Here is a 23,971-nt window from a genome sequence, read left to right on the forward strand (position 1 = left end):
TCAGCCAGAGGATGTCATGGTTGGAAACAAGAACATTCTATATCTCACAGAAGTACCAGGATTCTCATACCCAAGAGACTGAAAATGGATCAACTGTGCAACGTCAACAATAACATACTCGCACAAAAGCTGCCTTGGTGGTACACAATTTCTTTTTTTGTTGCATTGTGGGACTAATCAGTCTCCATGAAATCAGACTATGGAGTGGGTTGGGGTGGGGAGAGAGGATATATAGTTTGACAGTGACAAAGAACATAGTGTCCTTTCTAATGAAAATGTGACACTCATTCTGTATGTTGTCAAATTTGTAATGTCTACATCCTAACAGCCTGACAATTAGGGATCATTTTAGTCTTCCTAAACAGTGACATATGGTTGAGAAGAGCCTGAACTCTCCAACAAATGTCAAATGTTTCATACAATTATCAAGAAGTTGGGGCTATGAATGGAAAACTCTACCCCATAACAAAACAGCATATACTGTACCTTCACGAGTTCTATTAAGTATTTCCAAGGAGGAGAGAAGGAGGAGTGTATCAAGGCTAGCGGGAGATGGAGGGAAACTGGAGGGGAGGGGATTTCAATGGGCAACATGTAGAGAGGCAGTGAGAGGCAATTAATAGCAAGTATGTCACTTTACCAGGAAATGAACAGAGCAAGAAGACAGTTCAAATTGACCAGGTTACAAAGTGTGACAGCTGGCTCATCGTGCACTTTTTGAATGTATATATAATTGCAACTTTTGGAAAGATATTTATAGATTGTTGGACTTGCTGATTTGGTTCTGCTTAACATATATTTTGTTTTTGTAAGCTACTTTAAAAAGGCAACAATATTACTGTATTTTTTTTTGTGTCCATTAGTTTTTTGTTTTTGCATATTAAATTACACAAATGCATATCAACTTACTTTCTGAGAGCATTTTTCTGTAGCCTGGTCAACTCGTCAGGTTACAGTTATCCCGCATGACGACGCGCTCATTGCCTCACGATTATTGAAGAAGGAACGAGCGAGAAGTGTCTCCTCTGCAATTTCTTCTCTGGACTGGAGGGTCATTACCAGAATATCTACGCGGTTTATATGCACTTTGGTGGATTTCGCTTGCATTGTAAAACTTCCTCATCTTGCCTTCTGACAAGAAACACGAAATGAAACCCTTTGCTTCATTCGTCATCCAGATTGCGGTGACGTTCCAACTTCAGCTTTCACCTGCTCAGGTATGTTATGCTTCAATATGCTATACAGAACTCAATACAAATGTTATAATCATTTTAATTTTTATTCAAGATACGATTCATAGCCCAGGCTATCCAGTTTATTGCGATATATCAATGCGGCACATGATTGGCCCATATATTTGAGGATAGGCCTAATAAATTATTATTTGTATGATTATAATGACAATTATGATTATAGTTTTTCATATTATTAACAGGATAATATTAATAATATCTATATATGTTTTTATTACACTGGTATTGACATATCAGATTAGCCTATCTATGAACTTGACGAACACTTCTTTCTAACAGGCTCAGCAGAAGCCTTTCAGACCACTATGTGTGATGGCTCATTGTGTCTTGATACTATGATCCCTTTTTGAACGCGTGCCATGCTGAAACAGTTGAGTCATGAGGTGGAACGTGACAAACTGCATCCCTCTCTGCCTCAGACATTAGAGGTTTTCACAGGGGTTCCAGGCTAATTGAAAGACTTTATGAATGATATGCAGTAATGGATATCTTCAGTATGTTCACTGATTTCTTTATGAACGGTTCAGATGAAACTCTGCCTGCCTCTGACCACTCTCTCTGTCCCTCAGCCTAATTAATTTCATCTGCCAATTTCAGAGTTAGAAAAGAAAACCATTGTCTTCAAATGTCCACCTCCAGGAAGGCAGGGGAGGTATGAGTATCAGAGCCTGGTATTTCTGTTAGATGTTTAGAGACTTGGCAATGTCACTCTGGTCAAAATGGCATGAAAGTGCAGTAACAAGAAATTCACCTCTCTGCACTTTTCACCTCACCTGCTACAAGCTGTAATTGTCTCTCCATCTTTCCTCTCAGCTTGATAACCGGAGAATGCACAATAATGTCTTCTGTGACTATACAGTATACTTATTATCACAAAGCTGGTCTGTGTTTTCTGCCTTAGCGTTGCCCGACTTTAGCCTTAGTCCCAAAATGTATGGCAATACATTTTCCCGGAACTGATAGTGAGGCCCCATTCAAAGTCTTGTGCCATGCTGCAATAACACTTAAAAGTGGACGTGCCACCGGACATTGGCAGATGTGTTCCTGCATCAGAGAGCCCATTCAGTCTCTCTCTTCCTCTTAAGGTGAGCAATTGCTGGCTCTGTCTACACTGGCCTCTCATGTTTAATGCAGAGCAGGTCGCCTCCCAGGGCCCATTCACAACCATTGTCTCACTGTTCATAGACTGACTCTGCCTATTGGTCTGAATGGCACTGCAGTGGCTGCCCTGTGCCAGCAGGCGTTGTGTGAATGAGGATACTTGAGTTTCATTGCACTGAGACTCAGCTGCGCTTGAAGCATGGGGCGACCAGAGCTGCACGTCCCTCTGGGTTTTCCATGCAGAACAGAGCCCTGGGTCAGAACTCAGAGGGAGAGACTGGCTGGCTGGCTACTACAGTAACAGGAGTCAGTAGGAGAGTGGGAGTTTGGGAGGCAAGAAGAGAGGCAGAGGCAGGGGCAGAGGAGAGGCAGAGGAGAGGCAGAGGAGAGGCAGGGGCAAGGGCAGAGGAGAGACAGAGGAGAGACAGAGGAGAGGCAGAGGAGAGGCAGGGGCAGAGGAGAGGCAGAGGAGAGGCAGGGGAGAGGCAGGGGCAGAGGAGAGGCAGGGGCAGAGGAGAGGCAGAGGAGAGACAGGGGCAGAGGAGAGGCAGGGGCAGAGGAAAGGAAGAGGCAAAAGAGAGGCAGGGGCACAGGCAGAGGAGAGGCAGAGGCAGGGACAGAAGAGAGGCAGATGCAGGTGCACCGGAGAGGCAGGGGCAGAGGAGAGGCAGGGGCAGAGGAGAGGCAGGGGCAGAGGAGAGGCAGGGGCAGAGGATAGACAGGGGCAGAGGAGAGGCAGGGGCAGAGGAAAGGAAGAGGCAGAAGAGAGGCAGGGGCACAGGCAGAGGAGAGGCAGAGGCAGGGACAGAAGAGAGGCAGAGGCAGGTGCACCGCAGAGGCAGGGGCAGAGGAAAGGAAGAGTCAGAAGAGAGGCAGGGGCACAGGCAGAGGAGAAGCAGAGGCAGGGGCAGAAGAGAAGCAGAGGCAGGTGCACCAGAGAGGCAGGGGCAGAGGAGAGGCAGAGGCAGAAGAGAGGCAGGGGCACAGGCAGAGGAGAAGCAGATGCAGGGGCAGAAGAGAGGCAGAGGCAGGTGCACCAGAGAGGCAGAGGCAGAAGAGAGGCAGGGGCACAGGCAGAGGAGAGGCAGAGGCAGGGGCAGAAGAGAGGCAGAGGCAGGTGCACCGGAGAGGCAGAGGCAGGGGCAGAGGAGAGGCAGGGGCTTGCGGAGAGGCAGGGACAGGGGCAAAGGCAGGGACCGCCACATCATAAATACTAATCCACATGGTCAGCTCATGGCATGCTTAGTCAAAACATGAGGGGTGAGAAAATCCAGCTCTCTTAACATGTATCAGGTTAAGCTGGTGTCCCCAGTTTGGAAACAGATGGGGAATGTAAACTACACAACCATGAGATACAACATACAGTAAAGGAAGCCTTTAGAATAAACACTGAAAACATATATAAATGCAACATGTAAGGTGTTGGTCCCATGTTTCATGAACTGAAATAAAAGTTCCCAGAAATGTTCCATATGTACAAAAATATTATTTCTCTCAAATTTTGCGAACAAATTTGTTTACATCCCTGTTAATGAGCATTTATACTTTGCCAAGATAATCCATCCACCTGTCAGAAGTGGCATATCAAGAAGCTGATTAAACAGCATGATCATTACAATGGTGTACCTTATGCTGGGGACAATTAAAGGCCACTCTAAAAGGTGCAGTTTTGTCACACAGCACAATGCCACATATATCTAAAGTTTTGAGGGAGCGTGGAATTGGCATGCTGACCACAGAAATATCCACCAGAGCTGCTGTACCATAAGCCACCTCAAACAGCGTTTTAGAGAATTTGGCAGTACGTCCAACTGGCCTCACAGCAGTTTGCTGATGTCAAAGTAGTGAACAGAGTGCCCCATGGTGGTGGTGGGGTTATGTTTTGGGCAGGCATAAGCTCTGGACAACGAACACAATTGGATTTTATCTATGGCAATTTGAATGCGAAGAGATAGCGTGACAAGATCATGAGGCCCATTGTCGTGCCATTCATCTGCCACCATCACCTCATGTTTCAGTATGATTCATTATGTTGCGTTTATATTTTTGTTCAGTGTATACTGTATCTCACTTCTCAATGTCACCTTGCTACACTGTACTACATTAAAACAGTGCTTTTCTGGGAGAGGGCCTGGCTGGAATGCTTCTGTTAAACTTCTGCCCTGCTAATGCTGAATACAGTCAATGCTGTTAGAGGGACTGCCGGGTAAATCCTGAGTGTTTATCCACAGTGCTGTAGTGTTGGTCCAGTTTATGTTTCCAGATTACCGCAAAATTGTCAGATGAGTGTAAAACCGTCTTCCTGCAGTTATTCCAAGATAAGGCATTTTACTTACCCTTTTAGGAGTTGTGATATGCTGCTTTGACATGTAGCAATAAATTATTTCCAGACGTCTCACACAGTAGCCAAAGGAGGATTATCAGGATTTTCTCCTTCTTCCCCATCCCACACACTTCATGATGAATTCATCATATGCAGCATTCCTGGGGAACTCCCTGCGTTAATCTCTGAGGATAACAATCAGATCATAATGTGTCTTTTTGCACGTCTTCATCTAACCAGAAACATTAAATCTTACTGAATGTGACGTGTCACTTGAGTACCATGTCTGGATGGACTCTAGGTAATGGCCTATTTGAGCAAGCTTAAACAAGGTACCGAAACTTAAACAAAGTGCTTATGCTTTGGACACAGTGTGCTGTTTGAGGTCATCCTCAATAGGGTTAGCCTAGGATACACTGAGTGGACAGAGTCATTCTGCTTATGTGAAGAGGAGGTCTGGGATGTAGGTATCTACCCTGCTGGGCCCACAGTAAACCATTCTTCAGGCAGGCCAACTAAAATGGAAAAGCAAACATTGGCCATGTGGTTGGGGAGACCATGTATAAATGTCCCTCTCCTGCTCTGGCTCTTTCAGGCTGGAGTGTTTCCCCTCTCTGAAATATACACTCTTAATTGATGATGATGGTTTCTCGTCAGTGTCGTGGCTGCCACTGTTGACAAAGTTTTTTTTATGACTCTCACTGTGACTCCTGTCCAATATGAGAGTTCAGGCTGACTGGGCCATGAAGAGAAGCGTTTACAAACCTGGGCCGATTACTCATCCTGCTCCTTTCATATGAACAAAGGTGCACCTAAAAAGGAACTTGTGCCGTGCTTGACTGTGTAAACGGTATGAAATGGCTAGCTAGTTAGCAGTACTTGCTAGTAGCGTTCAATCGGTGACGTCACTCGATCTGAGACCTTGTAGTAATTTTTTCCTTCGCTTTTGTGGAGTGATCATTAATGATGCTTCGTGGAGGACCATTGTTGATGTGTTCAGAGCGTGCCTGGTTCAAGCCCAGGTTGGGGCAAGGAGACGGACGGAAGCAAACCTCTCGCTGGTGTGAATGAATGTGTGTCTGTCTGTGCTTCTCTGTGTGTGCATATATTTAAGTGTGTACTTTTGTCAGCAATCCATTTATTAGAGCCAGTCAGAGTTGTAGATGGGTTATCTCAATACAGTCCGGGTGGGTTTCCCTTTTGAACAGTGGTGGCCTGGCTGTCTCACTGTCTGATGATCATCCAGTCATCAACCCCCTCTTTCATAAGGTACACATTCCCCATGTTTGCCATCTACCAGTTGTGTTGCTCACATTCCATATATTTCCTGCTCTGTCTTTCCTGTTGTATGCATTATTAGCACTTACTGCCCTGGGCACAGAGATGGAGGGTACTGACTGTGGTGAGTGTAAAATAACAACAGCAGCGCTGTGTGTGTACCAGCACTGACATCCTGTCTGCACTAGCTGCATTCACACTAAGGGCCAATGACTGCACTCCAATCGGCCCGCTGCCCTGACAGTAAGACAGTTTTCAACACCTGCTAACAAAACCATGGGAATGGTCTCAATGATGTTGCTTTCCTTATAACAGATTCTCTATGAGGATGGTTGGATGTGGATGAGGAAGTAAGAATTTCACGACAGCGCTGGCTTTTTTATAATGTTCTCCTCTATAGTGGATTATCTGTGCATTAAAAGCCTCTATGATGAAGGAACGGGTGCAAGACGGTTCCACTGTCTCCATTCCAAGAAGAGGGTTTGTGTTAGATGATCATTTTCCTCCTTGTTTACCTCATTTGACTCTGTGAGAGAGTGCAATCCTCTGATTTGGGGGAAGGTCTTTATCATAACATTTCACAGTTGATTCATTTCCCGAGCGTCCCTGAGCTGGAGCACAGAGGAAAGCATGGCCTCCAGTGCCCGGTGCTGTTAGTGTGTGTAAGTGAGTGAGTGAGTGAGTGAGTGAGTGAGTGAGTGAGTGAGTGAGTGAGTGAGTGAGTGAGGAGATTATTTTGTACAGGTGTTTCCTTTACATCAACACTCGGAGCAAAACAATACTTGAGTCTGACCATCTGTGTCACATACAGCCAATTACCCCGGCCGATACTGAAGAGATGCAGCCATTTATACACTGGCACTGTGGTAGCCGACACAGCCAGGCCACAAAGTAAACACCTGAGACTTCAGATTACACAGCAGACAACTCTCTCTAGGATCACAAACTCAAAATGATGCACGCAGGCATGCACATACAGTGGTGGCACACACACACACACGCAGATCAATTCCACCTTACTCTAACTCCCTCCTCATGTGATCCAGACTAAGTGAATGAGCATGCCAGACTGTTTGGACATGCAATGGCAGGGAGCTGCTGGCTGTCATGGCTGTTGTAGTTGCTACGTTGTTATAGTGACAACGAGCCCCCCTTTACTCCTCTTTAGTTATAAATACCCGTCCCAGGGGAGAAGTGCAATCACAATCAGGAAATATGGATTTCTCCTTCCTCCTACGGGGGGGGGGGGGGGGGGGCAGTGGTGCTCAGGGCAGCAGTCCCCTCACCAGACTTTAATCTCCCATCTGGTTGTAATTTACTATGGTTTACACAGGGTGTACACCATTTACTGTAATAAGGACCACAATTACCGCTGGTCAGCCTTATCTGAAGATGTGTGTGTGTGTGTGTGTGTGTGTGTGTGTGTGTGTGTGTGTGTATGTGTGTGTGTGTGCGTGTGTGTGCTTGTGTGTGCGTGTGTGTGTGTGCTTGTGTGTGTGTGTGTGTGTGTGTGTTCTAGCGTAAATATGGAATGTATGGGGGAAATGAGCTCTAAAACATCATTTAATACGTTTAAATAGGCCTTTACAGCATTTAACACATTTAAATAGGCATTTACAGATGTAGGATCTTAATGTTAGCCAGTATGCTACAGCAAGAAAAACAATCCTGCAGCAACAGGAAATGTGAATTATATTATTATTATATAATTAATGGACAATTTTCTAGAGGTTGATACATTTTTCAAGGGAAACTCAAGTCTGAAATTTCAAAGTGGAAATTACAAACTTCGGAAGCCTCTTGAAACCTCAAATACTTTGCAAAACCTCCCTCCTGCAACAGGGTGATCAAATTAAGATCCTACCTTGTACCTATAGAGCTAATTGTCTTGTATGTTGCACAGAGTAAAGTACTGTACTACTGGTAAATTCCATTTTAAAGCTTTTGGTTTTCAGAGCAGTGTTCTTCCAGACAGTAATCTCACCCTTCATCAAATTAATACATCACAAACCCATTAGCAAAACATAGTAGGGTTTTAGGATTCTCCCTACAGATGTAGGATCTTAATTTGAGCCAGTTTGCCACAGCAGAGAAGAATCCAACAGCAACAGGAAATGTTAATTATGTGGATATGCATCATTTTTGTACGGGTTGATACATTTTACGTTCAAGTTTGGAAAGAGGAAATTACAAACAAATCTTGAACACACTACAAGTTTGCATTTCCTGCATAGCAGGAAACATCTCATCAACAAAAGAGTGATCAAATGAAGATCCTACATCTGCAACTGGATGCTTATGTTCCTAAAATACACCATAAACCAGCTGCTCTCAACCTCCTCCATTAATACACTTATATTTTCCATTATGACAAGCCCAAGAAGCACTACTCTTTAATGACTTGATTTTTTTGTCTCTCCAGTTTTTTTAATGATCTTACAATGTTTATATTTCACCTGTATCATAAAATGCATCCTGAATATGCTGCATATACTGCTGAGATATTTCCAAGTGTGTTCAGTCGGTGTTGATTTAGTGGGATTTGGGGAATGCTCTCTGATCATGGAGTTATGATCTGACCATCCTAGAGCTCCAGCTGGACAGTGTCAGACCCACAGGGGGGCTGCTGTCATTGGGGCTGTTCACCTAATGTATACAAAACAGAGTGCTACTCTCCCTTTCAGCCAGTGGCGATGGATACGGCCTTACACCGACTCATTGATGAGCCTCGTATTTCATTTTATAGTCATGGATTTGTGGAATCCAATGTTTAAGAGGAAATGCTCATAAGAAAAAAATACCTGGTTAATAAGGGAATTATTAGTCCATTTTTTTGTTTGTCTGTCTCTTGCTTTGCTAGTGTGGTCTCAAGTTTAGAGGCAGGCTCACCATTCAGCAGGAGACCTACAACATGACACAGTTCCAGTGGTCCAGTGGCCCCTGTGTTTTGGGCCAGGGCAGCTCCTGTGCTCCACTGGACTGGGTCCTGAGGTGGGGGTGGGATGTTGGCTGGATTTTCCCTAGCCCCCCTAACCCCTACACTCACTGACCTGAAACACAACCAAGGCCTGTCAACCCACAATGGCATTGCCACAGATTCAGAGCAACTTCAATTGTGCCTGGCCTTTCCCCCTTCCTTTCCTTGAAAAAGCTTAGGTGAAAGACATAGAAGGAATATGATCCCTTCTGTCCTGTGTCTTTTCTACACTGTAATGAGACACACTATCACTGTGATATTTTGGGGCTGGTGTGTGTCTGTTGAATATCAACTGACATTTTTGCTTTCACTCCCCTATCAAGTCTGACATGGGGGAAGATGGCCTTATTGTCCCAAGCGGGCCTGTTACTATACTATCTCTTTCTAGTTTCTAAATCTGGCTCCTCTGTCCTGTGATGTCTGGCCAGCTCACACTGTACTGTAACAGGTTGACAGTCCAACAGGAGATGAGACAGACAGACAATGTAATCAAGTTCCGTGTAACCTCCACCATTACAACCCCTCTCAGGGGAGGAAGAGGTCTTGTCTATTTGGACCTGCTGCTATGCTATTAAGTCTTTGATGTGTGTTATGAACAGGAATGTGATTTGATTTGGCAAAACTTCTTGCAGGGCTCATAAGAGGTTATACAAAGGGCTGTTCCTGAACAATATTATCCCATTTCATGGAACTTTTCATCTTTTCATTTTTCAAATGTCATAGTTATTGCCAAAGTCTCCCATTAATTCCTGGACCTCTCAGTGCAAGGAATCAAAATAAGTAGTGTTTGTCTGTAGTTCAGTCATTATGTACCAAATTGTTGTGATTCATGTGGTTGTAATTATCAGTACAGTCATTGCAATAAACTAACAGGGCATCTCCGCATCTCATCTGAGACTCACATCCAAAAAGTCCTAAATGACCATTTTTGTTTAGTCTCCATTTCATTTTATTTTTGCTCCTTAAACTTGCCTCCCACAGACGGCTTGAAGAGAGAGGAGGTTAACAATGACACATCTCAGCTGTGTGGGAGTCAGGACAGAGAAGAGTTACGTAGTGTATAGAGCATGCAGCACCAGCACAGGGCACGGAGCGTGCAGCTCAGGCAGGCCCTCATGTCTGACCCAGGGAGGGAGGGAACACACAGCAGCCAGAGTTGTTTCATAACGCAGGAGGGAGGGTGAATCAGATGCAGGAGAGAGAGTGAATCATTTCAAAGTATTTGTGTGTACTCTAAAGTTGGGTATAAGGCCTGTTCTTAACAATACCTAAGAGAAACCTAAGTTTCCAGACACATTACATTAGCAGTTACAGATACCCCTTACAGTGAAGTGCACCAGTGTCCTGTCAGAGGGAGCAGTTTAGTATAGAGTACAGTAGCACTCAGCACTTGATAAACGGATGTGAAGAGATTACCATGCAAACCTCTCCAGCAAATACAGGGCAAGGCATAGAAGGGCTGAGATGGGCTGTAGGAGCTTGAACCCTGCTACACCTTCAGCATGTAATCAGACAGTGAGAATGGCCTTTCTCTGGGAGCCCTCTGGCTCAACACCAGCCCATTGACAGACAGACAGACAGACAGACCCCCTCCAGCATCCAGCCCATTGACCGACTCCATCTACGTGTCTCACTGGGCCATGGCTCCGGCGGACTTGCTCTCACTTGGGGGTAAAGCCAGGCCACTGGTACTTTTCAGCTGTCATTTACATAACAATGGCTAACTGTGAACTTCAACACCTCACAAAATAACTGTCTTGATGATGCAGATATTGTTGATTCGGCTCACCCCAAGTCTTTAGTGTCACACTCCTGATGAAAACATAAAAACACTAGAGCTTACATTAACATAAAACACTGACGACCCACTGGTGCTGGGTAAGTCTTAGGTGGAAGTGCAGCACATGAGTGCTGTATTAGGCTTACTGCTTCTAAAATCCCCATGAAATTGATATAGCATTCTCTTCTGATAGCCCTATGGGACAGGTCAGCTATTCAATACCTATTACTATAGCACATAAAATGTAGACTATGGTCTTATTCTACGTGTCACATCTGCTCCTGCAACGCCCTCTACTGCTCACCCTGTGACTCCTTGACCTCCCGCCAATCCCCCTTTACTATCTCCCTTTCCCTCTCTCTCTCTCTCTCTCTCTCTCTCTGTGTGTGATTGTGTGGGCGGAGACAGGTGTGCTGGAATCAGAGCAGATCCCCACCAGCTGCAACCTGTTCCATAATCAAGACCTCTACAAACACTCAGCCCTGCCACTTCCACGCCGCCAGATCGTAATCTCTGCTCAGTCAGTTTGTGTTTCGAGCCGATTGTCTCCTATTCCACGTCTCGTCATCCTGCTACTCCTGGATTCCCCACTCTACTACTCTCTGGTCTCTCAGAGACCCTCAAGGGTGAGTTTTTGTCCAGGGATGAGCCTGATGGACTTGATGACCTCATCTCTCTCGCTATCCATATCGACAACCGTCTCCATGAGCGTCGGAGGGAGAGGGTAGGTAGGGTTGCATGTCACATAACATCTGCTTCAGTGCCTTTCCCTCCTTCTCTGACTGCCCCAGGCTCGTCCAGATCCTGAACCCATGCAGCTCGGCCGGGCCTGTCTCTCTCCAGAGGAGAAGCAATGACGAATTGGCGCTAGGAGCTGCCTATACTGTGGCCAGGTTCGTCACTTGGTCTCCACTTGTTCCATGCATCCAGCAAAAGAGGGGGCTCGGAAGTAGTGGGGGACATACTGTTGAGCCAAATCGCCTGCCCATCTTCCCCCCAGACCCCTGCTTGAAGGCAACCTTGTGTGGCAGAGCCAGGCTTTTCCTCTGTCTGCACTCATTGATTCGGGTGCCAACGAGAGCTTCCTGGACCGAGGTGTTGTTTGTTACCTGTTGGGCCTGGACACTGTTCCACTCTATGTCAACATTCTCAATGGAAAGCTCCTCGCCTGTGTCTGTGAGAGAACCATCCCTGTCATCCTGCATCTCCCTGGAAATCACCAGGAAAAGATCAGTTTCCACAATTGACTGTCCTTAATCGCCCCTGGTTCTTGGCCATCCATGGTTAAAGCTACACAACCCACATATTGACTGGACCGCCGGAAAGGTAACCATTTGGAGTACATTTAGTCACAATAATTGTTTACATTCTGCCCTTCCCCCTGCCTTGTCTGTGCCCCAGTTCATTCCAGAACCTCCGGACCTGCCATCAGTTCCTCCTGAGTATCACAATCTAGCTCCTGTGTTCAGCAAGCACCACACCCTTTCGCTGCCTCCTCATCAGCTGTACAACTGTGCCACTGACCTCCAGCCTGGAGCTCCTCTCCCCAGTAGCCAGTTGCTTAACCTCTCTTGCCCCGCACAAAAGGCTATGGAGAGGTACATCCAGGATTCTCTGGCTGCAGGACTTATCAAGCCATCTTCCTCCCCGATGGGTGCTGGGTTTTTCTTTGTGAAGAAGGATGGGTCACTGAGGCCGTGCATAGACTTCCGTGGGCTGAATAATATCACTGTTAAGAAAGAACAAGTACCCCTTGCCACTCATCAGCTCTGCTTTTGCCCCCCTCCATAGTGCCACGGTGTTTACCAAACTCGACCTCCGGAATGCCTACCGCCTTGTCCGCATAAGAGAGGGGGATGGTTGGAAGACTGCACCACACCACTGGGTCTTACTAACGCCCCTGCTGTTTTCCAGAAATTAGTCAATGACGTGCTGAGGGATGTGATTGAATGCTTAGTTTTTGTCTATTTAGATGACATCCTGATTTTTTTTTCCAAGGACCCTGAGGCTTACCAGCAACATGTTCTTCAACGGCTGTTGGAGAATAAGCTTTTTGTAAAGCTGAAAAATGCTGCCACAGTGTTTTTCCTGGGTTATATTATTGCACAGAGACAGTTACATATGGACCCCGCCAAGCTCATGGCAGTCAGTGGCCTGCGCCCACCAACCTGAAGCAGCTACAGCATTTCCTGGGGTTTGAACATTTTTAGACGTTTCATCCGTCTAGCAGCACCTCTCACCACTCTCACCTCCACCTCCACTCCATTCCACTGTACTCCTGAGGCAGAGGCAGCTTTCCTGGAACTCAAGCATCGCTTCACCTCCGCTCTGGTCTTTACTCAGCCCGACCCAGAACTCCAGTTCATCGTGGAGGTGGACGCCTCTGACACCAGGGTAGGTGCTGTTCTGTCTCAATGTTCCCCCTCTGATCAGAAAACCTGTGCATTATTTTCCCGTAAGCTTTCACCTGCAGAGAGACATTTTTACATCGGAAACCGGGAACTCATGGCAGTTAAGCTGGCTCTGGAGGATTGGCATCACTGGCTGGAGGACTCTGTAACCCCCTTCATTGTGTGGACTGACCATTAAAACCTGTCCTACATCCAGACCGCCAAATGTCTGAACTCCCGGTAAGCCAGGTGGGCCTTGTTTTTCAGTAGATTCAATTTCACACTCACTTATCGCCTTGGTTCGAAGAATACCAAGCCTGATGCCCTCTCTCGCCAGTTCACCACCGACAACACAGACAGAATGTCACGGTCATTGCAGGAAGAAGACCAAGGTGCAGCGTACATTTTCCTTTTCATTTCAAAATGTCACCAATAAAACAAGAAACAAACTGAACAACCGTGAAGCTTACAGGGCTAAGTGCCACAAACAAAGTTAACTACCCACAACGACAGGTGGGAAAAAGGGCTGCCTAAGTATGGTTCCCAATCAGAGACAACAATAGACAGCTGTCCCTGATTGAGAACCATGCCCGGCCAAAACAAAGAAATACAAAACATAGAAAATAGAACATAGAATACCCACCCCACAATACACCCTGACCTAACAAAATAGAGAAATAAAATGCCTCTAAGGTCAGGGCATGACAGTACCCCCCCCCCCCCCAAAGGTGCGGACTCCGGCCGCAAAACCCAAACCTATAGGGGAGGGTCCAGGTGGGCATCTATCCGCGGTGGCGGCTCTGGTGCGGGACGTAGACCCCGCTCCACCTCTGGCTCACCCTGCTTTGGTGGCGCCTCTGGTATGAACTGGACCCTCGCCTTCCTGCGTCAGCGCTTTGGTGGCCCACCATGGAGAGAGATGTCCGGGAGTTCCTTCATTTCAGCTCTTGGTATCAATGTCTGTCTTCTGGATATCACCCGCAGACCAACGGCCCGACCGAACGGGCCAACCAGGAGATGGAGACTGCCCTACGCTGCGTGACCTCTGTTAACCCTTCCTCCTGGAGCGCTCAGCTACCCTGGGTTGAATATGCCCACAACACCCTCACCAATGCCTCATCAGGTATGTCACCCTTCGTGTGTGCTCTGGGTTACAACCCCCCTTGTTCCCCACCCAAGAGGTTGCGGTTCCCTCTGTCCAGGACCATCCGCGCCGTTGTCACCGTGCCTGGAGGAAGGCTCGGGCTGCCCTTTGTGCCTCCGACAGGACCCAGTCCCAAGCCAACCATAGCCGGGCCTCAGCTCCAGTCTACACCCCGGGTCAAAAGGTATGGCTCTCATCAAAGGACCTGCCATTTTATTTTCCTATGCAAGTCAGTTAAGAACAAATTCTTATTTTCAATGACAGCCTAGGAACAGTGGGTTAACTGCCTGTTCAGGAGCAGAACGACAGATTTGTACCTTGTCAGCTCGGGGATTTGAACTTGCAACCTTTCGGTTACTAGTCCAATGCTCTAACCACTAAGCTACCCTGCCGCCCCAGGGTAGCCATTTAAGGTGGCATCGAACTCCCCCCCCCCCCCCCCCCCCCACTTCATTGGTCCCTTTGAAATTGACTATGTCATCAACCCCTTGGTGGTGCGCCTGAAACTCCCAGCCTCTCTCAGGATCCATCCTACATTCAATGCATTGCTGATTATACCTATCTGCTCCTATCCCCTGTCTCTTCCTGCAGCAGCTCATCTATGACCATCCTGCCTATACTGTCTGGCGGCTTCTGGACGTGCGCCGTCGAGGTTGTGGCTAGCAGTACTTGGTGGACTGTGAGGGTTCCAGGCCTGAGGACTGCTGCTGGGTGCCCCGCCATCACATTCTGGACCCCTGCCGCTTACGGGATTTCTATTCCTCACACCCAGATAAGCCTGGTCGAGTACTGTCATATATACTCCTGCAACGCTCTCTACTGCTGTCTCTTGACCTGCCGCCTCTCTATCTGTGTGGGCGGAGACAGCTGTGCTGGAGTCAGAGCAGATCCCCACCAGTTGCAACTTGTTCCATAATCAAGACCTCTACAAACACTCAGCCCTCCAATGAATACCTTGGTTACTTCATCCCGGTCTGCTCTTGGGTTCCCCTGTTTCACTCCGTGGAACACTACGCCAGGGGGGTCAATTTATATGCCTCAGACAAGCTGTGGGAATGAGACACACAGTAGATATTTAGAAGCTGTGGTAATCCCAGAGTGAGACAAGACTAAGAACAGTTTCCCAGTTTATACTAAGTAACTTTGCAATCTGACAAGGGCCAGTATTTTTTAAACCTGAATCATCTCTCAAACTCTTCTCACATCCTCAGACACACACACACGAAGTAAGGAGTTGCTACGTGAGGATCCTCATGCAGCCCTGCTAATCTGCCAAACATTTGTGGGCAGCTTGCGCTCCTGCTCACAGCCACAGATGGTGCTGAGAAGCACTGGTGGACTTACCATAAAGCAGAATATGCAATTGCATCAGGCCTCACATATTTAACAGATGTTATTGCGGGTGTAGTGAAATGATTGTGTTCCTAGCTCCAGCAGTGCAGTAGTATATCACAATTCACACCAATACACACATCTAAAAGTAAAAGAATGGGGCCTCGTGAGCTGGGCGTACATGGCGTCCGAACGGTTTGTGCTACACACTAATATGATGACCCCTCTATGGAAAGATGAGACTCTCACAAACACGATGGTGCTCTATGACGCTCGTGTCACGGGACTCGTCTGAAGGTAATCCGGTACCGTGCCAAATTATTTTTGGGACGTGAATAGGGCGTTTCCATGTAAAAGTTATACAGGTATTTCCATCTCTCAGATATAGAACACTTAAACAAATGTCCTTTTGATTACACGTATGAATCTGTTATTCAATGCAATTCTATGGGCTAATAGCAGTAAGACCAAATTGAATGTTTTATCCATCCCCCCCCAAAATCTATTTTCTTTATACCTACAGGGGTCATACCACTTTAAATCAAATAGTTAAATGATCCTTGGTATGACCATCTTAAAACAATTCCATATGTTAGCTTACTAGAAACCCAGCCCCAGGCCCTTAAACTCTAGGGGGATACAATACGCATTTCTTTAGTAAAAAGACAGGTGCTGCTGATAATACTGCCATCTTCGTAGAGACATAGGACACGTATGTGTAGCCCGTGTAGCTGATGCTGTCTGGTCAAAAAGATGGCGTGTCATACTCTTTTTGGCCAGATAGCATCAGATACATGGCCCACATACAGTATGGTAAGACAAAAGGGCCGATGTTTCGCTGGCTCAGATGCTTTCTCCGGTGAGATAACTTCAGCCACTTACAAATTGAAGGAAAGTTGGCGGGTACACAGGTCGCTGTTCGGATCCTGGAATTATTATAGATGAACGTGCGAAGGTAACCTACTTTTTGAAGTGATTTGCTTGACAATTAGACAAAAATATGATGACTGGTTGTGTTCATGGCACATTAAAAGGTAATACATTTTGATTTGGAGACCCCTCAAGGCCCCTGTGCCTGCGGCCTCCAAATCTCTAAATCTGCGCCTGCCAAGAGGCTGCCTTATTGTGTCCAGACTCAAGGCTTTACCCCAGGCTCGGAAAATCCACAGCAAATCCTCCCAGCCCCACCACACACCAAAAGGCAAGCCAGCTCTGGGCCAAAAAGCCCTTGTGAAGTGGTGGAGTGGAACCCCTCCCAAACCACATGAAAACCCAAGCAAAAGAAAGGCCCAAATCATATGCCAATTAACTCTGGGAAAGGATTTATAGAATGACCTTGGCATTTGGTGGACAGGGTATAAAGACATTAATCAATGCCCAACTGAGTGGGAAATTACTTAACAATAATGCTGGTGAACTGATGCTCTGTGGTTAACTGATGTTAGATGTAACCCTTCATAGAGGAGAGTAGTGCAGCAGTTTGACAGACAACACACAAAAGCCACCCACTTGCAGACCCACAGGCCTACAGGGGGCCTACCCATGGACCCACAGGGGGACTACCCACAAGCCTACCCACGGGTTCAACAGGAGGCTACCCAAGGGCCTATAGGGAGGCTACCCAAGGGCCTACCCACAGGCCCACAGGGGGGCTATCCACGGGCCTACCCACGGGCCCACAGGGGGGATATCCACGGGCCTACCCATGGGACCACAGGGGGGCTACCCACGAGCCTATGTTGGGGGAAAGTGGTTAACCCAAGGATCAGTAACAACCAGGTGTTCCCCGGTGGTTGTGTGCAGAACATCAGGAGATACTGGGAGAACTACCAGGTTTGAGGGTTTCTGTGCTCCCTGCTTGTGACTTTGTAATATCTCTTATACTGTATCTCTAATGTCTCCTGATGTTGAGCAGAGATCCTGAACCCTCCACCTCTTCACCTACAGCTCAGGCCTGGCTGCCACAGGAAACTAAGAGGCACTTAGGAGGAAGTGTGCGTGTCAGGCATCTGCTGTCACGATAACAGATGGATTATCATTATGAAAGCTGGACAGGCATTCCTCTTCCTTCACATTGTTTGGACATATTTGACTGATGGCAGCAAACCCCTGACAGCTACTATCCTCACTATCTGACTTATTCTGGTCCACAACAGGAAGGAAGGCATTTCTGTGATGATCAGTTTGTGTCAAAAACAGACCTCATGGCATTATTCCATCCGACTGTGTGTCTTTTTGCTTGTGTGCCATTTTTTTCCATTGTAGGCTATGGTAACTGTTGGACCAGCATTGTAACACACACAGTAGTTGGGTGGATACTCAGACAGTGTATCAAAATAATTGTTATCAGGTACTCATCACAGACAACCAGCCTGTGAAACTTAACACTGGTGTAGATGACAAATTGAGGAAGCAGGTTGTTGGTCGCCTGTCTGTCCAGTGGTCCTGCTGGAGGATATTTGACCAAATGGAGATTTCTCTTCCTGAGCTCATAAGATGGAGTCACCCAGAGGTTTTGTGTTATTGCAACCCTATGAGAAATGCATACTGTTTATCATTGGATGATGGGAAAAATGAAGACAGAGGGGGAAGCCGCCAATGGGAAAATAAATAGAGAGCTGAATCTTACACCACAGGAAACAAGTTTTTAACTTGAACAGTTGGATGTGCTGTATAAGAGACTGGATCTGTTTCTTGCCTAACAGAGTTTCCCATTGAAGGTATCATGAAAAAGCTGCTCCATCTGCAAGCAGTCCCCGTCTCCTTGTATTTCCAATCTTAACCACTAGAGGACATAGCTGTACTACAGTACAGTCAGGCCAATACATTGGGGTGTTACTGTATGAAATGCTTTCCAGAACCGTAACTATCAAAGACAAGCATAATGTTTATGTGTAGCTTCTGGCAGCACAGTAGATCTTCCAAGTCCCTATATATTGTCTGTGATGACTGGAAAGTTTTATTTGTGAAATAAATTATAGTGTCCAGGTGCTTTTTTAAAACCCTTAAGTCGTTGTCTGTTTTGTTTTACAGATTACGCCCTCATCCAGCTCAAACAGCACAACTGGAGGTAAGAATTTTCTCTGCATTTGTACTACACAAATTAGATAATGGTGATCATATATTTCAAAGAAACGTCTTCCCTTGCTGCATAGCCATTTAGTACAGTGAGAGATGTCAATGCTGAAAGACACAAAGTACCACAGCACTTTCTGTAGCTTGTCTTCTTTCAAACCCCTGATTCAGAATCGATTCACCTATTAGCAGTGTACATATAGGTATTGTTGAACAGCGTTAAGAAATGCACCTTGATTACGGTGGAGTAAGTCAGGTCACTTAATCAGCTCTGAGGTTTGAGAGTTCAGGGTTGAGTTCAGAATGGGGTCAGGGTTGAGTTCAGGGTTGAGGGGGTAAGAGAGGACAAGCAGCTAGGGATTACCCAAGGTCACTGTGTTCCCCCAGCTGTCAGAAGGGGTAATGCAGGGGCTGATGAATGAGGTACTGGGGACACCCCTTTCACACGCTTCCTTCCGCACGCCCTCTCTCCCCCACTATACTGTAAATCGTTGCACTTATAGTCTGTTAGGAGGATAGAGGAAAACAGCAGGGAAAAATCAAGACAAGATACCGACAGAGAAGTGTGGGGAAGTTATGGTTAGACCAATGATGGGCCTTTAGAGCTGTATGATGCTACCATAACCCCGTCTCTCTCCCCACCTCCTCACCACATCTCCTTCACCCCTCCCTGGCCTGTCTGCTTTTATAAACAGCTGTTGTGGTGCCGGGCTCCATGCGGTGACCCCAGGGTCAGCCAAATCCCAGAGGTGCCTGGGGGGCAGCTCAGCTCTTCTCCAGGCAGGTTCTGTTCATAGACATTTTTCCACCGTTTGTTTTCTCTTTCCTCTCTGTTTGTTCTGGCAGAGTTGGACCCTGTTTTTCTTTCCTGACGATGCTATGGGGACACTTTCACACATATGCTCCCACAGGAAAGCTTGTATTACACAAACAATTTTTCTTAAAAATGATAACAGGATACACACCAGGCATATGACATTTAAAAAAAAAAAATGTTTCAGCAGCAAAATTTAATGAGTGTCCTGAATCTATTTTAAACGATCTGAAGATGGCTCTGTTTTGGCCCTAGTGGTTGCAATAACATAGACAGTGAGTAGAGTACATTACGGCAAAAAAAACTGTAAAGCAGACAGGGAAATATAAAGGAAGCTGAAAACACACACACATAACTCAGCCAGTTGGTGTGAAAACTCTGCTCGTTGAATTGCACAATGTTATATGAGACCGGGCTAATGAGGCACACTGTAATTGTGCAAGTGTGCGTCTGTCCCGCCTGAAGAGTGTTGAAACTGGTAATCTCCTCTACGTGCAGGTTGAGCACCAGCCATCTCTTCTCTGGTCCAGATCCATCCGGCTGTGGAGCTGCCAGGAGGCAGGCGTGGATGTGGTTGGGGCATCCAGGACTCTGTACAATGGCTTTATGAGCTTATCACCTCTATTCATATGACCTGTGATGGACAACTGTCTCACCATCTCTCTCTCCTCTGTCCTCTCTCTCTCCTCTCCCCCAGTGTTAATGTTCCAGGAGGTGTGGGGTCGTAGTTTCTGCCGGACCATCGAGAAGCTGGTGGAGGTGGTCCAGGAGTACCCCGGGGAGGTGGAGCACATCTATAGTCCCTCCTGTGTGCCCCTGGTGCGCTGCGCTGGTTGCTGTGGCGATGAGAATCTGGAGTGCCATCCTACTCAGACCTCTAATGTCTCCATGCAGGTAATAGGGCCCGTCCCTTCTGAGGATGGCTGCCATGTTGTGAGATCATCAGTGTATCATATTTGCATGCCAGGACAAAACATATATATCTTTTTTTACTTTTCCGCCCGCAACATGTTCAACAATTTGTCTTAATTCTCAGTTGTTGAAAATCAAGCCAGGGGAACAGGGTCAAGAATACGTTGAGATGTCTTTTGTGGAGCACCAGACATGTGAATGTAGGTAAGAGACAAAAAGACTTCCTGCTTTGGTAATAATAATTTTGGTCATGTAAATCAGTTGCATTGTAATAGGATCTTATGTGAAATGATATGACTGAGTTTTATATAATTAATCTGTGTTGTTCATATTTCATTCTCAGAATCAGGAAGGCTGTGGTGAAAAGTGAAAGGTGAGCATAGCAATTGTCATAATGTCCATTGTAGAGTTTGAGAGTGGGACAGAAATCTTGCTGTCTCTATAACAGTATAACTCGCTACACTCGCAATAACACCTGCTAACCATGTGTATGTGACCAATAAAATTTGATTTGATGTGATTTAGTTGAGCTCATATTGCTGATGTCTTTCTGCAGGAGGAGAGGAAGAGGAAGAGGAAGAAAAAGAAAGGAGAGACAGAGAGTGAAAGATTGTGACAGGTGAGTACTGATGTCTGGAAAATTAAGAAATAAATCCATCCATCGACCACACATTACCCCTTCTACTTCCATGTACAGTAATAATGCCAAACATTTTAATGTGTCATCTATCTTGTTTGTGTCCAAGGTGTCAGCCCCCTCGCAGGTAACTGCAGTAGCAGCCCCTACACCTGTTGCAACCGGCATCTCTATTTATTCTCTGCCCAGCGCTAACAGTATCAAGAGTCTTCTAAACACAATACTGTGTCTCTCTGCACCTAGAGACTCAATCAGCTGGGTTGTTATGGTGACTGACAGGCTCTCCAGCCTAGGGGAGTTTTTCTGACTTAACTTCTACAGGAAGCACATGTTGCTGGGTGAAAAAAACACCTTGGTGACAACTGACCTGACAGGTGTTTCTGTGAAGCAGTGCAATGGAGGACCAAACTTTTTAAGGTTTTAAACTAACAATCATGATGGATATGTTTGGCATTATTACATGATTATTATTGTTTAGTGTTGTTTTTTATTGCTGTGGTTGTTTTTGCTGGTGATCCCATTTAAAAATAATAGGTCTACTTATGAATAAATGTTATATTCATGAAATTGCAATGTTGTTTTAATAAATCTTTAGGACTAACCGACTAACCAAGTACTTGTGGTCCTCTCACGGCACGTAGGTTTCTAAGTAGACTAGAAACTCATTTTCCCAACTGAATGAGTCATATTTAACTTTTTGTCTTGTGGTATAAAACTTTGTACAATCATACATGGACTATGGATTAGTACAGTTAGTGCTATCCTTCAGGGTTGGGTAAGTTACTTTCTCATTGTAATCTGTTACAGTTACTAGTTACTGGTCCAAATTTGTAATCAGTAACGTAACTTTTGGATTACCCAAACTCAGTAACGTAATCTGCTTCCCATTAAGAGGCATTAGAAGAAGACCAAAAGAATCCATCAAACGCATTTGGCGTGTCATCATAGTGGTCTCTGACTTGTAGACCGACTCGCTCAGGTGGAACAAACTTAAACTTGCACCTTTTTTCAATTTTGAATTGAATGTCATTGAGAAAACAGAAAGGTGTAATTTACATATTCACAAACATTCTTTCTGAATTTAAAGTAATCCAAGAAGTAATCATCTAGTTTTTCAAAAGTATCTGTAATTGGATTACAATATTTTTTCTGGTAGCTGATTACAGGTTAAAAAATGTTTTTAATTTGACTGCGTGTAATCAGTTACTCCCCAACCCTGCAAGTCTTAGGTGGAGACCAGGATGTACTGAGCGCTCAGACACTGCAGCAGTAACAGGACTATACTAGTAGAATATCTCCCTCCAGTGGTTACAGAGGGAATTTTCAGAGTAATGTATTTACATAAAAGACAAAGATTTGTTTAGTATTAAGTCACAGGAGGCTGCTGAGGGGAGGACGGCTCATATGGCTGGAATGGAATGGTATCAAACAAATGGAAAACGTGTTTGATGTGTCCGATACCATTCCATTGATGACTTTTCAGCCCGTCGTCCCCAATTAAGGTGCCACCGACCGCCTGTGGATTAAGTATATAATGATATTATTGATATAATAGGTACAGTTATATGTCTATTGTCTTTTTTCCCATAGGACAATGTGTTGGTATGCCCCTGTGAGTTTGTACTTTTAGGGAATTAAATAGTGACATCATAAAAGGACTATGAAATCAACATACATGTAAGGCTATGCAATATACTGTAACATATCGTATCATTCATCTTAGTGTTAAAAAACCTGGCACCAAGTCATTGACCATGTAGCATAATAATGAATAACTCCAAAGCAAGTAGACCTATACTCCAGTATCAATGTAAGGAGCTGCATTAGAACAAGCTACGTTAAACCAATTTAAGCAACTGACTAGTTGCTGTGAAAAGGGCCTACTGGACCATATCAACTCTGTTAATATTTTAACCTGCTGATCAAGACCCTCAGAGTAGGTGGGCTCCTTGTTTCTCTATTTCATTTATAGGCCTGTAACTTCTGCTGTCGTTATTCCTTGACCTATGGCGTCATTGTGCCTTTTCAGACTAGTTTGTCATTAAGAAATGCAGTATGTCAAAATACAATGGATGTTTCTGATTGTCTCACAGCTGAACCAAAGAATAAAATGAGTTGCTGCTCTTGGGGTTTCAATGTTTTCTATTCCCCTCTCATCCTCTCACCTATCTATCAAATATTGCAAGTCATTTTACAGTCACACTAATCCAGTACACTATCACATCGCCCTCCACTGTGGTAGGTCTGTCTTTAACATGACTTTCATTCTGGCCTTTTTGTGTATTGTTCATTGAATAAAGAAGTGGCACGTGTGTGGGTTGATGTGTACATGTACAGGACTATGAATGACGTTGAACATTTGGGAGAGGACAATTATTTCATCGTTTGTGCTTGTTGTGTATTTTTGTAAACCACTTGAGAACTAAGATCTCAAATGTCATGAAATATGACCAAGAACAAATTTGCTCCTGAGAAGTGTACTGCACGCCTATCCATTTTATCTCAAAATAAAATCTGTGATGTTGTAATCAATCATGAAAAAGAATATGCCCAAACCTCTGAGTGAATATTATATATTGTAAATAGATATATATATATTATAACTGTGAAGCGTGTGCAACAGTTAATAAAGAAATATAGAATTGTCTTATGGGGCTAAAATTTCATTTTTTGGGGTCGTTGTGATAAACCCTTTGTTGGGAGGGTGGAGCGTGTGTGTGAGTGGGCGTGTGTTTGAGAGAGAGAGATGGAGACATAGAGAGATGTTGATCACAGCTCAATCTGTTTTGAAGTATTGGACACACCTACTCATTCAAGGGTTTTTATTTCTTTTTTACTATTTTCTACAATGTAGAATAATGGTGAAGACATCAAAACTATAAAATAACACATGTGGAATCATGTAGTAACCAAAAAAGTGTTAAACAAATCAAACTATATTTTATATTTGAGATT

At 45.3% G+C, this 23,971-nt stretch overlaps 1 protein-coding gene across 2 annotated transcripts; it reads left to right on the top strand.

The window, feature by feature from the left end:
- The first annotated feature begins 503 nt into the window (after positions 1-503).
- On the top strand, positions 504-23,140 carry LOC110497896 (placenta growth factor). 2 transcript variants are annotated; one of them, XM_021574347.3, is made up of 7 exons: positions 504-1,217; positions 18,612-18,648; positions 20,165-20,361; positions 20,504-20,583; positions 20,723-20,752; positions 20,936-20,998; positions 21,126-23,140. In XM_021574347.3, the coding sequence occupies exons 1-7, from the start codon at positions 1,149-1,151 to the stop codon at positions 21,145-21,147; spliced, it is 498 nt and encodes a 165-aa protein (XP_021430022.3). In that variant the 5' UTR covers positions 504-1,148; the 3' UTR covers positions 21,148-23,140. The 2 variants fall into 2 exon arrangements, 1 of the variants encoding a protein (XP_021430022.3); XR_016488989.1 differs by having other exon boundaries at positions 583-1,217; positions 20,504-20,579.
- The last annotated feature ends 831 nt before the right edge of the window (positions 23,141-23,971 follow it).

This window comes from Oncorhynchus mykiss, chromosome 19, assembly GCF_057628025.1.
Source record: "Oncorhynchus mykiss isolate SJ-2025 chromosome 19, ASM5762802v1, whole genome shotgun sequence".
Lineage (NCBI taxonomy): Eukaryota > Metazoa > Chordata > Actinopteri > Salmoniformes > Salmonidae > Oncorhynchus > Oncorhynchus mykiss.